Below are 13,571 nucleotides of genomic sequence, written 5' to 3'. Positions count from 1 at the left end.
ACTAAAAGAGCAAGAGCGGTCATATCTCTTTGAAATCATAGGAATGCAGGCCAAGAATTTACTTATATGTCCAATGAACAGTCAAATATTTTAATGAGAATTTAAAAAGTTAGAGCTAAATACTACATATAATGTCTACTATGCTGTAATTTATGTTCTGGGAGCAAAGTTCAGTTATCCTGTACACAAATAATCACTTAATTTTCCTAAGGAAAATTTGTCAAGAACAGGGGACATTATTTGGTAAAATATGGCAATCAAAAAATTAAGTCAAATTTATTATTGAACATAATTGCTATTATATAAATTAGGGATGATCGGATCGGATACTTCAGATCCAAATTCCCTGAAGGCATCGGATCTGGATCCAAAATTTTAAATTTATGCTTCAGTGAACGCTGCAGCGTCCCATACGAGGGAGTGGAAAGAGTTTCAATTCTGCCTTAGCATGCACCGTTGCACTGGGATGCTTGGCCTACTCATGAACAATTTTGTTAAAAAGCTCTCGTAGGAGTTATGCAATAGAATTTTAGCTGCGAAAATTTTTACGGCAAAATACGACTCTTACAAAGAGATTGAACAACCATCGGAAGAATCTCTACTCCGTAGGATAACAACCATATCAAAAGTGACTACATCGCAGATAAAAAATAACACCCTCGACCATCCTCACCCCATGCCTCTGATATTTTTTTTCCTTCCCAGACCACACAGTCCATAAATCATTACCTTATAAGGAAAATATTAACTTACAAGAGAACAATAGAAGCGTGTTTCATCCATACCCCAGCTTGCAAACTGACCTTTTTCATCTTACCTGCTCCAATTTTCTGTTTCTGGAGAACAAATGCTAGGTGAGTCACTCACTGGACCTGAATATGTCTCGATAGTTTTCGGCAATTGGATGACGTGCCCGAGATTCAAGAAAGAATGAGACCAAATGCGTCGCATTTCTGGCATACATATTTAGTTCTTTTTAAGTTCTAATCGATTGTAACAAGTTTTTTTTTGTTACAACGAGACCATACCAATATTCAACATTGTTCAAGCAGCACAATTTACAAAGAAACAGGCGTGCCATTAGTACCGTCAAACAAGATGATCCGGCCCGGAAACGACACCTGTATACATCACATAGGTCGCCCAGCTTCGCTTTGAAGGCAACAACATCACAAAATACCAAGGTCTAACATATTCGTCCTTGACTCCCTCTTTCATTGTGACGTTGCGTAAAAGAATAAGGGATTGCTCTCCTTCCCCGCCACCTCTCCTTCACGCACTTGTGCTACCCTTCCTCTCGCTGAGCCGCTGTCTCGTTGTTCCCATCACTCATCACACGTGACGCTTATGTTTTTCTAAACATTGTTAATTGTGTTGCAGATTGCATAAGTTTCAATTTAATTGAATGAAATACCGATAAAAATGTCTTTCATTGTGTAGAAACATTTTTATTGACATAAAGGGACATTGACATCATGTGCCTGGACTGTGACTTGAAACTATTGCGAGGAAGTGGAAAATCCACCTCACCGTAACTGAAGCATTTGCGGGTGAAACACAAGTCAGTATGCGATGAGAAAGTGATAAAATTCTGGTGAAACTTATGTGAGGAATATCAAAAATCAGTCAATGGCTTATCCAAAGATAGAAACCTATTTTCATTTCCAAACGCAAGCATAACTGTTTACACCCTGAGCATATAAAGATTTTATCATTAAAAAAAATAATTTGAAAGCTCATCAAAACGATTTTTAATCAGTAAAAATATTTAGACGTGTATGTAAATCTAAATAGCATTCCTTTGATAGTAGTTACCCAGAAGAAACTAATTACTTCGTTTTATAGCAGACAATTGAAAATGCATAAGGATCCAAAAATATTCGAAGATCCGGCTCTGAAAATCAAGGATCCGATCCGGGTTTAAAAAAAATCTTGGATCCGTCCATCCCTAATATAAATACAGTGAAACCTCGATTTTACATCCCTTCATTTTACGTTTTCCCTCATTTTGCACACTTTTAATCAGGTCCCAAACAATACCGCCTTTAAACAATGATACTATTTCTATTTTACAATTTCCTCAATTTTGCACTTTATGTAAGTGGTCCATTCAAAAGCGTAAAATAGAGGTTTCACTGTAAATAAAAAATCCTATTATCAAGTTTACACAGCTCTTTTACCAACAACTGCCTTTGACTTAATTTGAGTTTTGAAAAAGTGTTTGAGTTGAGTATCCTAGCAACAGATCTGTAGTGCATAGCATTTACTATATAAGTGCGTGTAAGAGGAGCACCTTTTTTTTCCTAGAAATTGCAACCGAAAATGGGGGTACGTCTCTTACACAAACTTCTTATCTTCCCCTCTCCTTCACCGGTTGCAGGTCCAAGGGGAACTGAGTAGCCTCGGTTTTCACCTTGAGTCAGTTATCTGAAACCCTATGACAAAAAAATGCTGCAGGCTGGGGTGTTTCTCCCTTAGTGACGTATTTTAACCCTTTCGAGACGGCAGAGTTTTCGTCTTAGCATGACTGCAGTACTGAGCCCCAAGAGACTCTTCTTTCTCGTGGTACGGAGCATTTTTGGAGAGCATTCGTTAAGAAGGGTCTCGCTGAACCTTTTTCGACCCCTCCACGCAGGGACTTCGCATTATCTCGGACTCCGAGAGTAGTTGTGCTCCCTCCTTTCCAGGTTTACGACCATACGTGCGGCATTGGTTCGCGGTCAACTTATGTATTGCTTATATGTATTTAGCAAATGGATAATTGTTGCTTGCACGTAAATTACAGACTTTGAATTGAATTCCTCATTCTTATCTTAGCATTGTCAAATTTTAAACGAAGTTCTAAGGCCATTATCAACGCATTTAACACAGCAACAATTTCCATGTTGATGTTTATGCATAACTCGAGGTATAAGTTAATATTTGTCGTAGAATTTCGTTTAAAAATTGTAAACGCTGCTCAAAACACAAATAATTCAATTCTTAGTGTACATATATTTCTTGAGAAATGAACAAATATTTATTTCGAAAATTGACTGTATAAACAATTGAATGACCGCTGTCCCGTACCGCTGAGAGGGGTTCTAAAAGACGAAGGGTCCGGGTACCTGCTCCCGGATTCCGAGGGTTAATCCTAAACCCCGAAGAGTTGGGTCCCGAGACAAAGACGTCGTAAACCCACGACCGTCCTAAAAGGGGGGGGGGAGCTAGAAAATGTATATATACGGCTTTCGATATCCTGGCCGGGAAAATCTCACACGTATATATATGCCCGTCGTCTCCCGGGTCAGGAAACGTCCACACGTATATATACGTGTACAGTAGGGAAAAGGTTAAAAAATGCTCCTGTTTGCTTTTCTTACTTGTAAGCATCGCGCTGTCATGTTGGTACCTCAGAGGTGACCATGGAAAAGATCGTGTGGGGTTTATCGCTCTGGAGGGCACGCTCAATTTACTGCCACGAGTGGACATCCTGCGGCATTTATACTGCAAATAGTAATAGCATATCAAACGTAGAGAAACGCATAGTTTTGAAGGACAATTACTGGTTAATAGTCAATATCTGTCTCGCTGAGTGATTTTCAATACGCTAAGGACCTGATTTTTCAAAAATCATCTTCAGACGCTGTTATGAGGATTATTGCAACTGAAAATTATATTGATCTCAAAATCTGCAGTTCAAAAAATTAGAACGAGTGTGTACATTGTTGGACTAAATGGTAGATAGAAGAAATCAGAAATGCTCATAAGTGAAGAGTGCTGAAGGAGAGGTAGAGGGGAAGGAGTTCACTCCCCCCGTCTTTCAAGCAATGAGGCTACGAGCGAAGGAGCAAGGGAAGAACACGTCCGATCTTGCATGTGACGTCATTGCCCACAAAGTGGAGGCGCAGCAATGTGATATACGCAGTTTGCGTCGCCTGAAGTTTCCAGTCCGTCTTGTTTGAACATGCTCATTCTAAGGTTGTTTCTTCTGAAATGGTCCTGTTTGGACTGCATTGAATATTAGTGACCTTGTTGTGACTATAAATCTTTGGGTCATTAAATTAGAGCTCAAAAAACTTAAATGCTTTCAGATATGCATTGCATTAGGTCTTATTCTTTTTTGAACCTCGTGCATGTCATACAATCATACAACTGCTGAAAGCTATCGAGATATCTTCGAGCTCAGCAGGTGACTTACATAGCATTTAGCCTCCAGAAACTGGGAGAATTTTACATGGTAGACTGAAAAAGGTCAGTTGGTGAGATGGGGTAGGGATGAAACACATTTCCATTGTTCCCGCGTAACTTGATATTTTCCTTTGATGCAAGTGATTTATGGTCTGTGGGGTATCAGAAAGAAAAAAAATGGCAGAGGCATTGGCTTATGGAGGGCCGAGTGTGGTTCCGTGAAATCTACGACGTGGTTATTATCCTTCAGCACTGAGATTCCCCTGATTGTTGTTCAATCTCTTGGGAACGTTCTGTTGTGTTTTGCCATAAAATTTTCCGCGGGTGCAATTCTATTGTAATACTCCTATGAGAGCTTTTAAACAAAATTGTTCGTGAGTAGGAAAAGCATCGTCGAGCATTGGCATATGCGAAGAGAGGATCGGAACTCTTTCTACTCCCTCTAATGGAACGTTACATCAGAAAAGCATCGATTTAAAATTTCGGATTCAGATTCAATTTCTTTGACGAATTTGGATTCGGAGTATATGGTGAAGGCATTATCTGTGGATATTTGAATCCGAGATATCCGATCATCCCTAGTAAGCATCATAAGGTTAAGACTACAAGTGAATACCTAATTATCTCCGAGTACCATACTTATGGAGAAAATTTAGCTGAAAAAATGCCACGTAAATTTTTAATATACGAAAGAGGAAATTTTGATAACTGTCGAAAGTCCAGGCATACATCTGTAACACCGTGTGATAGTATAAAAAAATGCCGCAAATTTATTTTTCTTTAGCTCCGATGCTAAAAATAGGGGTGCGTCTCTTACACGTGGCTATACAGTATTTAATGCTATGCGCTTTGGATAGCACCAAAAGGCAGCACTTCCTGGAGGATGATGAGTAGAGGACTCTCAATTGGTGCCTTAAAATAATGGGATGAGGGATCTTGGTGATCTTAGCCAGAAAGTAGCATCCCCAAATCAGTCGTACGAGGACCCTTAGAGCTTGAGGGCGACAAGGACCAAAATCCACAGCCATCATGGAGTTAATTTTTTTTATAAGTCTACACTCGTGGATGATCAACACACATTTAACTTTTTATTTCAATATTAGAGTTTTGTTTATTTGCTTAACATGAGCATGGATAAACCATCAAATCCTATTTTTCTTCAACTCAACTCTTTAAGGTGAATTTATACTATAATTGGTCAATTTAACTTGACAAGGGTCATTGTCAGGACTTAATGGATGTACATCATTGCCTTAACTTATAAATATTTTATTCGTGATTTTTACTTGATTGCAACCATATCAGTTATTGTAATCACAATTAACTTAATTTTATAGATAGACCCTTGAAAAATAAATAACCCCATAGGATTTTTGTGTCGCATATATCAGCTGACATATACGACACAAAAATGATGTTGGACCTAAGTCGGGTCGACGAAGGATGCTACTGGAGTAACTAATTTATATAAAAAAGACTTAACATATGTATATGCAGTCTACTCTCACGTTTTTCAATGAAAATTTTTAGGCACTTTACTTAGCATTAGTTCACCTTCAGAAATTGCAGGGCAAGGTAAACTATTTAATAAAAAAAAGAATACATGGTCAGAATCACAATGCTTTTCTGGCTCATGCATATTAATTGAATTAATTACAATAGAGTGATGCGCACATTAAATGATAACTCAAAATTTAATACTGATCTTACTCTTTTTTTATGGCCCTTGAAGGTCAAAAGCTGTTCAAAAGTTAGGGTAGAGTAAACATTGATGTTTGAGCTATTAGTGGCAGCAAAAAGGTGACCGTTAGAGCTGAAAGCACACTCATTGCACTTTCTAATGGCTATTTCACGCACTTCTTTAAGGTCATCAATTAATACATTCATAAATCTAAGTTTGTCTGAAAATCCAATGATAATATGGAGACCTGAAAGAATAAGAAGAGACAAATTAAAGGTTAGAACAAAAGAGTAATTTAAAGATATTGGATATAAAAACATGATTTTTACAGCACTCAGTTCAGCATCCACTTTAATTGCAACAACATGGTGTTCATCAAGTCTTCAGAAAGCCGTGTAAATTTAAAGGAGTGATGTATCATGGGAGAGCTCTCACTTATGGTTTCAAGTTAAAATGTTCAAATTATCAGCATCAGGTTAAGGAATAATGAGACTACATGAAGCTGTTTTTTTAAGCTACCACATTCAATTTGCCTGCTACATGCTGCCTGTCTGCGACCTGATCCAGTAAGAAAGGCAAATGTCCATGTGTACAAAATTGATTTAAATACGAAAGAGGAAGATTTGAAAAGCAATCTCAATACGAAATTGGGAAAACATTCAAATATGGAGGCTTTGAATACCAGGGATGACTATACTTCCTTCAAATTTACAGTCTATTTGAACTAAAAGACAGTGCATCAAATCCTAGTACATGGCAAGGAGGCAAATGTGGAGGCCAGGTGCTTGATGATTTTGGTTTAACACGAACGTTAGGACTTTGAGATCGAACAGTGGTAGCTCGAGTAAAAACGACACTGAAACAATCCAGACTAAGGATCAAGGATATTCCCCACAATCACCCTAGTGAAGGCGGAAAGGTGAATTGTGCAGCCATAAAGTTTCTTTTTGCTAATATTCAATGTACAAGAAACAAACACCTTGATCTTATGATATTATAAAATGAACTAGATACTGGTGTGCTAATTCTAGCTGAACACTGGTTGTCTACTGTAGAAATATCCACTTGAGCTATTGAAGGTCTCAGTCTAGTGTCTTCCTATTGCAGAAAACAATTTAAATGTGGTGGTGCCCAGGGAGCTATGTCAGGACTGCACGAAGGCTTGCGAAGCTGTACAATATCTTGCATCACCAAAAATTGCAGCGTCAGGTGTGATGAATGTGAGGATGGTTTATATAAAATGATGTTTCCTGGAGTTTAGGTCAATAAATTAAAAGTTTTTAAATTTATTAACCTAACTTAACTTTTAATTTATTGACCTAAACTCCAGGAAACATCATTTTATATATTAAAATAAGGTCAAGAAAAAGGAGAAAATAGGATGGTTTATGAGAGTTATTCATTGTGATCAAGAACTGGAACTCACCTAAGGCAGGGTGAGGAATTTTTGGGATGGCAAATTTTAATATTCGTGTGTACAACAGAATCAAGTGAGCCACCCCTTCAAAATTAAATCAAGGGGGAATTTTAGTATCCCCTTATCTCTACTTTTAACATAAAAAAACAAGTATGATTTAGGAACAACAAATGGAAGAATGAACAATTAGATTTTTAGGGGGAAGAGAGCCATCGTCCTTAAAGGGGAAGTGCATACTTGCCATAGGGTTGTCTCTTCCATTATTAGTGTTTATAACCTGACACTACCCTGTGGACTACTTTCATTTGAATCTTTCCCTTGGGTCCATCGGGCATGTATGCCCATACAGACTAAAATAAATAATTTTCCCATTCAACTATGCATTATATACATACACATCATTAGAATGCATTTGGCATCCCACAGAATAACAACACTGTAATCCAAGAAAGGCCATTTGATGATTATTACATTAAAAAAACTTAAATACCTAATATTTTTTTACAAAATGGGAACTCAGAAAATTTAAAATGAAAATTATCAAAGTTATAAAGGTTAATCACAAAATTAACTCACCAGTGGGATGAAGATCAATGCAAAATATGTCATCTTCAAAACTTTTCACTAACTCTACATTAGCTGTTTCATAATTCCACAGCCGAACTGTTCTATCATATGCACCACTCGTTGCAAATATTGACTTCAACATGCAAACTGAAAGCCCTGATACTGGCCCATAGTGCAAATCTTCTCCAATCTTTTGTAAGGAAACATGTCCCTAGAAGTAAAACAAGACTTCAGATTTCCACGACTGGATCTTTTGGGTTGTGGCTGCGCATAGTTGCTGGTAAAGTTCAACTGAGTAGATGGATAACATCTGTTGTCCCTCAGCACATTACTAAGGTGATGCAGGTGATAAGCCCTTGAGACCTGGTTCCTATGCGGCTAGTGACAGGAGTGGGTATATAATGTCTGAGAAGAAAAAGAACACTTGCTCTTTTGTTTACAAAAACTACATATACACATGCCAGTACATAAGTTCTCTCTGCCTGAAAGGTTCCAAGCACTCCACCTACACAATGTTTAATACCACCCCAAACTACATTAATGCTATCCCTTGACCTGATTTGTTTAAACCATTCTACACATGACCCCTTGACTCATCCTTCCCTCACCACGGATAAGCTTTTCCATTCCCTATACCTCCATTTACTCCACTACAATAATTTAAGCCTTGAAATGAGAGGGGAGGGGAAAATTGATCCAGAGGGCAACATACTCCAATGTAGGTCAAGTCCATGCTACCGTACTACTCAACGATGTCACTTTGATGCACTCGTACATCGAAAAGACCTATTTAATAGACATGAAATGCCAAAGAAAATGTATAAACTATATTATAAAGCATGCGAGGGGAATAATAACATTTTCAAACGTAAAATTGCATTAAAAAATTAAATTAGGCCAAAAAGTTTTCATAAGAGGATGATATTAGAATAATTTTTGGTAAAAATAGTGATGAGATGTGGAGGATAAACTTAATTTACATATGAATAGAATTACTACTAAAACAAATGTTCATTAAGGTGAGGAATCGAGGATGTAGGAGTGATATTAATTTTAAATTATACCATAAAATATGAGATACCTGCTTCTCATCAGTCACCCAGAGCTGAGTGAAATATAACTGAGATCGACCTGTTGTTACAATTAGCTCACTTTCAGCAATATTAACACAGATTTGACGAACAGCATCCAAGACAGATGTATTCAAATTAGTTGAACTTTTCCTGGCTGCACTCATCTCTTCAACGGCTAAAGCTCCTGTATCAATAGAGGCATTTCCTAAACTTGTCAATTCTATCAAGTCCGATGATGCACTCCAACTTTGTTCATATGATACAGGAATTTCTTGAGAGCTGCGGATGGTTTCATTTGAATCTTTAGCTTCAACTTCTGGCTCTTCATGTTCCTCAATAGGTTCATCAACATGGTCAGAAAAAGTAGGAACCTATTCAGTAATAAAGAACCATCTGTAAGGAAATCTTTACAGCAGACAACTAACACGTGAAAAAGAGAGAGGATATTACCAACAAAAGGTCATACTTTACAAGAAAACAAGAAAAATAGTGCCAATACCAACTCAAAAACAGATGACAAATCTTGATATTTTTAGCTTCTTACATAATAACTACATACATTATCTCATTGGATAAACTTATCCCCTTAGCAGGCAACTTTGTCGAAGAGCAATGAAAAACATGAAATGGTATTCAGTCCCTGACAGCGATGAGAGTAGGTTACTAGAGAAAAATAACTCGGTAGAAATTATCCATAAAAATGTTCCATTGTGACACAAAAGCACCAAAAAGAATTCAATGAAATTATTACCAATACCACCTTTTTCAGCAAACTAATAACATCGTTTTCTTTATGCAGAAACATGCAGTAAAATTTATGGCCAGAGTTTCCATGCGATCACCTGGCTCACCTCTTTGTAATGATCTAAAAATTCTAACATTCCCATCACTGCACGTACTTGTGTCTCCTTTGTTAAAAATAACCCTGAATACTTTCCAAAAAATAGTTCTCTGCATAATCACGCAACCAGAACCACTAATGACATTCACCGGAAAGACTACCCCAGTACTTTCTGCCAAAAAGGACCCTCATTCTCCCCATCAAAAATACACAACAAATTACCACATAATATCAAATGTCTTCCACATGTACCATTTAAGAATGCTCTGAATAAGTGTTTACAGAGAAACAACTACTATAGCCTGAAGGATTTCATGCTGGGCTCTGAGTAATCTTTGTCCATCGGCTACTAAAAATTGTACTTACAGTATACTCTCGCTATTACGAAGTTCACAGGACCAAAAAACCAGAGGTATGTAATAACGATTTTTTCGTCGAATCGTCGAAAGAAAACAGTGTGCAAATATATAAAAACAAGAAAATTTGTTTCAGTTTCTCAATAGAAGAATGCGGCATCATGCAATCGTGGGTTGATATCTTCCCGAATACAGTAAGTTTTTGATATACGAAGTACATATATGCATTCCGAGACCTTGTTTGTAAGTTGATAAACCTACAGTCCGTAATTTCATAACAATGTTTCTTTTACTATAGCTTGGATAGGCCTTTTGGTCGGGACCATCGATTTGCTTCTTAATAACGAGAACTTCGTAATAACGTTGTTCGTATGAAAGACAGTATACTGTATTCTAATAACTCATTTATTGTAACTACTATTATAATTTTTTTTGACGACTTCCAAAGTGTACTACATGCAATCTTTAGGAACAATAAAAAATATCATTATTATTATTACCTTAAATATATGGCTCCTCCTGAACCGTGTGTCTGACTCACGCCAATAAACATAAACAAACCCAAAGCCGTAGCTAAAAGCAAAGCCTTTACCAAAACTAATCAATGAATTTAATTCCATTCTCCCAGGTCTACTACCAAAAGGCTCATATGCAGCTTTAATAGCTTCTTCCAAACTACTTGCACTTCTGGACTCAGAATCATCTGGAGCTCTGAAATAATGGGATAATTATGCAAGATAATAATGAATAGTTTCTAACACAATTCACAGAATTAAGGAGTGATCAAGAAGCTTATTCTTACTGAACTCTATCTCGCAAGTTCAAGTAAGGAAGATCCTTGGCTATGTGAGTGGCTCTAAGATCTCCATCCTCAAAGACAATCAAGCGACCATCCCGAGTACCAGCAAGAACTTTATACTGGGATAGCCAACAAAATGTAGTGATTTGAAGATATTCACTTTTTGAAAATCCCTCTTGATTCCACACTGTTTCTGTATATTGTAAAAAGCGAAGACATCCAGGCCCCCCAATGCAGACCATTGAAGAATCTTCTGGAGAAAAAGAAACCTAAACACGATAAAATGTGATTATATAGAGTATATCTAAGAGGTATACACATTAAGGCAAAATCTACCCAAGCATTAGTCAACCGTCAGTGGATGTGCCTAATTCAATTCCACGAGCGAGCCAACCTCAGAAAATTTACCACAAATTGCATTCCAGTCCTTTAGGTGGAGGTATTTTCTTATTAAAAAAATTGAAACTGTTGGTGTGACTTAAAATGTCATCTATCATGGCACCAGCAATAAACAATTGAAATGTATTCTTATAACTCATCAACCTCTCTATGATGTCACAAAATCTATTGGAAAGTTCGATGGATTATTGATCCATAAATCAGAAATAATACCTCTTTTATTGAAAATTGAATACCTGGATACACATGCATTAAATACACTGACAGCTCACAAACTGACAGCTCAAAAACTAAAAAATTTGTCAATTTGCCAAGGGCACATCCACCAGAGGGTTGAAGGTTGACTTGCCTGTAAAATTGGGCCAGGGTTTACAGGATTTTGAGCCTTGCCAGAACTTTCAACTCTGTTCCTCTCAGTGCTGTAGCACAAAAGAAGCCAATCAGGATGTCCAGTTATTCCAGCCAAGAGCTTGTTGTCACGAGAAAAAGCAATAGAGGCAAACTCCACAGCTGATGGTGAATCTGAGCGTGACACATTCCATACATTAATTCTCCTTAATGATGCTAAATCATATATGGATACACTTGGGGGATCTCCTTTCTCTGCTACTGCAAGCAGTTTTCTCATGGAAAAAAATATAAACAGTTTCATTTGTACATGCATTCAAAAGATCAAGAAAACATTGCAAGTTAGACAAGTGGGTGGGGAAGCTGAAAATCGGGTTAGAGGGAAGTATGTTAGGCGAAATGGGAGGAAAACAGAGTCCATGGATAGAATGAGAGCAACAAAAGTGAGCCACAATTTCAGTTAAAGAGAAGTTCAATGTATGAGTGATGGCAGGTCAGGATGGTAAGTTACAAAAATGTTTCATATGCTTCCCTAACGTAATTAGAAGAATAATTTCAGCAAATATGTCAGCACCTGGCCTTGGGCAGGAATAAAAATTTAAGAAAAATATTTCCACATATAGCAAGTCGCACTTGTAGGGGGGAATCACTACTCCTTAAATGTTACTTGTATGCTGTCCACTCTTTCTGTGGAGTCACGTGTTCATGCTGACTCGAGGGCACAGCCTATTACTGGTTCTGACTGCTTTAGCATACAACAATTTTCACAAGCAACTTTTAATGAATGGAATTACCATTATGTACATACATTATCTAATTCACTTTAAAAGCAATATTCACACGGTTTGGCAGAAAGTCAAATAGGATGACTTAATTAGAAAAGAAATATAATAACAGCATAGGATTCCCATGGGAGCATTTTTGAATTCCATAACTATAAGAGTTGGAAAACCATTAGAAGTGGTCTGCACGCAGCATCTGAGGAAGTTCTTGGTAAAAGAAGAGTCGTTATGAAAAAGCCATGGATCACGCAGGAAGAATTAGATCTCATTGAAGAAAGAAGAAAATACAAGGCTACGAAAACAGAAGAAAGACAAAATTGTTACAAGAGAATAAGGAACGAAATATGTCATAAAGCGCGGAAAGTTAGAGAAACCTGGATGAAAAATATTTGTGAAGACGTACAAAACAATCTTAAACATGGAAAAGTAGAGGCCGCTTATAGGATAGTGAGGAACCACTTTAAGGAAAGGGGCGTAAGATGTAATACCCTTAGGGACAAAAACGGAGAACTAATGATTGAAAACGAAGACAAAGGGAAGAGATGGAAGGAATATCTGGAAGATTTGTACAAAGGAAGCAGCCTAAGAACAAATGCTATCGAAAACGAGAGGGAAGTGGATGCCGATGGCATGGGAGCCCCAATTTTAAGATCAGAAGTTTATGTGGCTGTAAGAGACCTTAGGATAAATAAGGCGCCTGGCATTGATGATATTCCCGCAGAGCTAATTAAAAATGCAGGAGAGAAGACGTTGAACCAGCTATACAAAATCATTAGTGTAATGTATTCTACTGGTGAGATACCACAGGACTTCGAGAGGAACATTAAAATCCCTATTCCTAAGAAGAAAAGAGTGGAGAAGTGCGAAGATTTTAGGACCATAAGCCTAACTACACATGCATCGAAGATACTGACAAGGATCATCTATAGAAGAATAGAACGAAGAGCAGAAGAGTTCTTGGATGAGGACCAATTTGGATTCAGAAAAAACAAAGGCACAAGGGAAGCAATATTGGCCCTTAGACTGCTCATACAGAAGAGAATGGAAAAGAACAAGCCAACGTTCGTTGCATTCGTGAACTTAGAGAAGCCATTTGACAACGTGGATTGGAGCACAATGCTTGGAATCCTGAAAGAAA

General features: G+C 37.5%; 1 protein-coding gene across 3 annotated transcripts in view; it reads right to left on the bottom strand.

The window, feature by feature from the left end:
- LOC124157784 (cilia- and flagella-associated protein 57) overlaps positions 1-13,571 on the bottom strand; it is a 49,257-nt gene that overhangs the window by 33,145 nt on the left and 2,541 nt on the right. For all 3 annotated transcript variants that reach the window (XM_046532798.1, XM_046532797.1, XM_046532799.1), the window contains exons 2-7: positions 11,653-11,926; positions 10,908-11,173; positions 10,606-10,816; positions 8,917-9,279; positions 7,845-8,046; positions 5,881-6,098 (exon numbers count right to left, since the gene is read on the bottom strand). In XM_046532798.1, the coding sequence (XP_046388754.1) occupies positions 5,881-6,098; positions 7,845-8,046; positions 8,917-9,279; positions 10,606-10,816; positions 10,908-11,173; positions 11,653-11,926 (1,534 nt within the window). The remainder of the gene's footprint in view (positions 1-5,880; positions 6,099-7,844; positions 8,047-8,916; positions 9,280-10,605; positions 10,817-10,907; positions 11,174-11,652; positions 11,927-13,571) is intronic.

Source organism: Ischnura elegans, chromosome 4, assembly GCF_921293095.1.
Source record: "Ischnura elegans chromosome 4, ioIscEleg1.1, whole genome shotgun sequence".
Lineage (NCBI taxonomy): Eukaryota > Metazoa > Arthropoda > Insecta > Odonata > Coenagrionidae > Ischnura > Ischnura elegans.
This window is presented reverse-complemented; position numbering and strand designations above follow the sequence as displayed.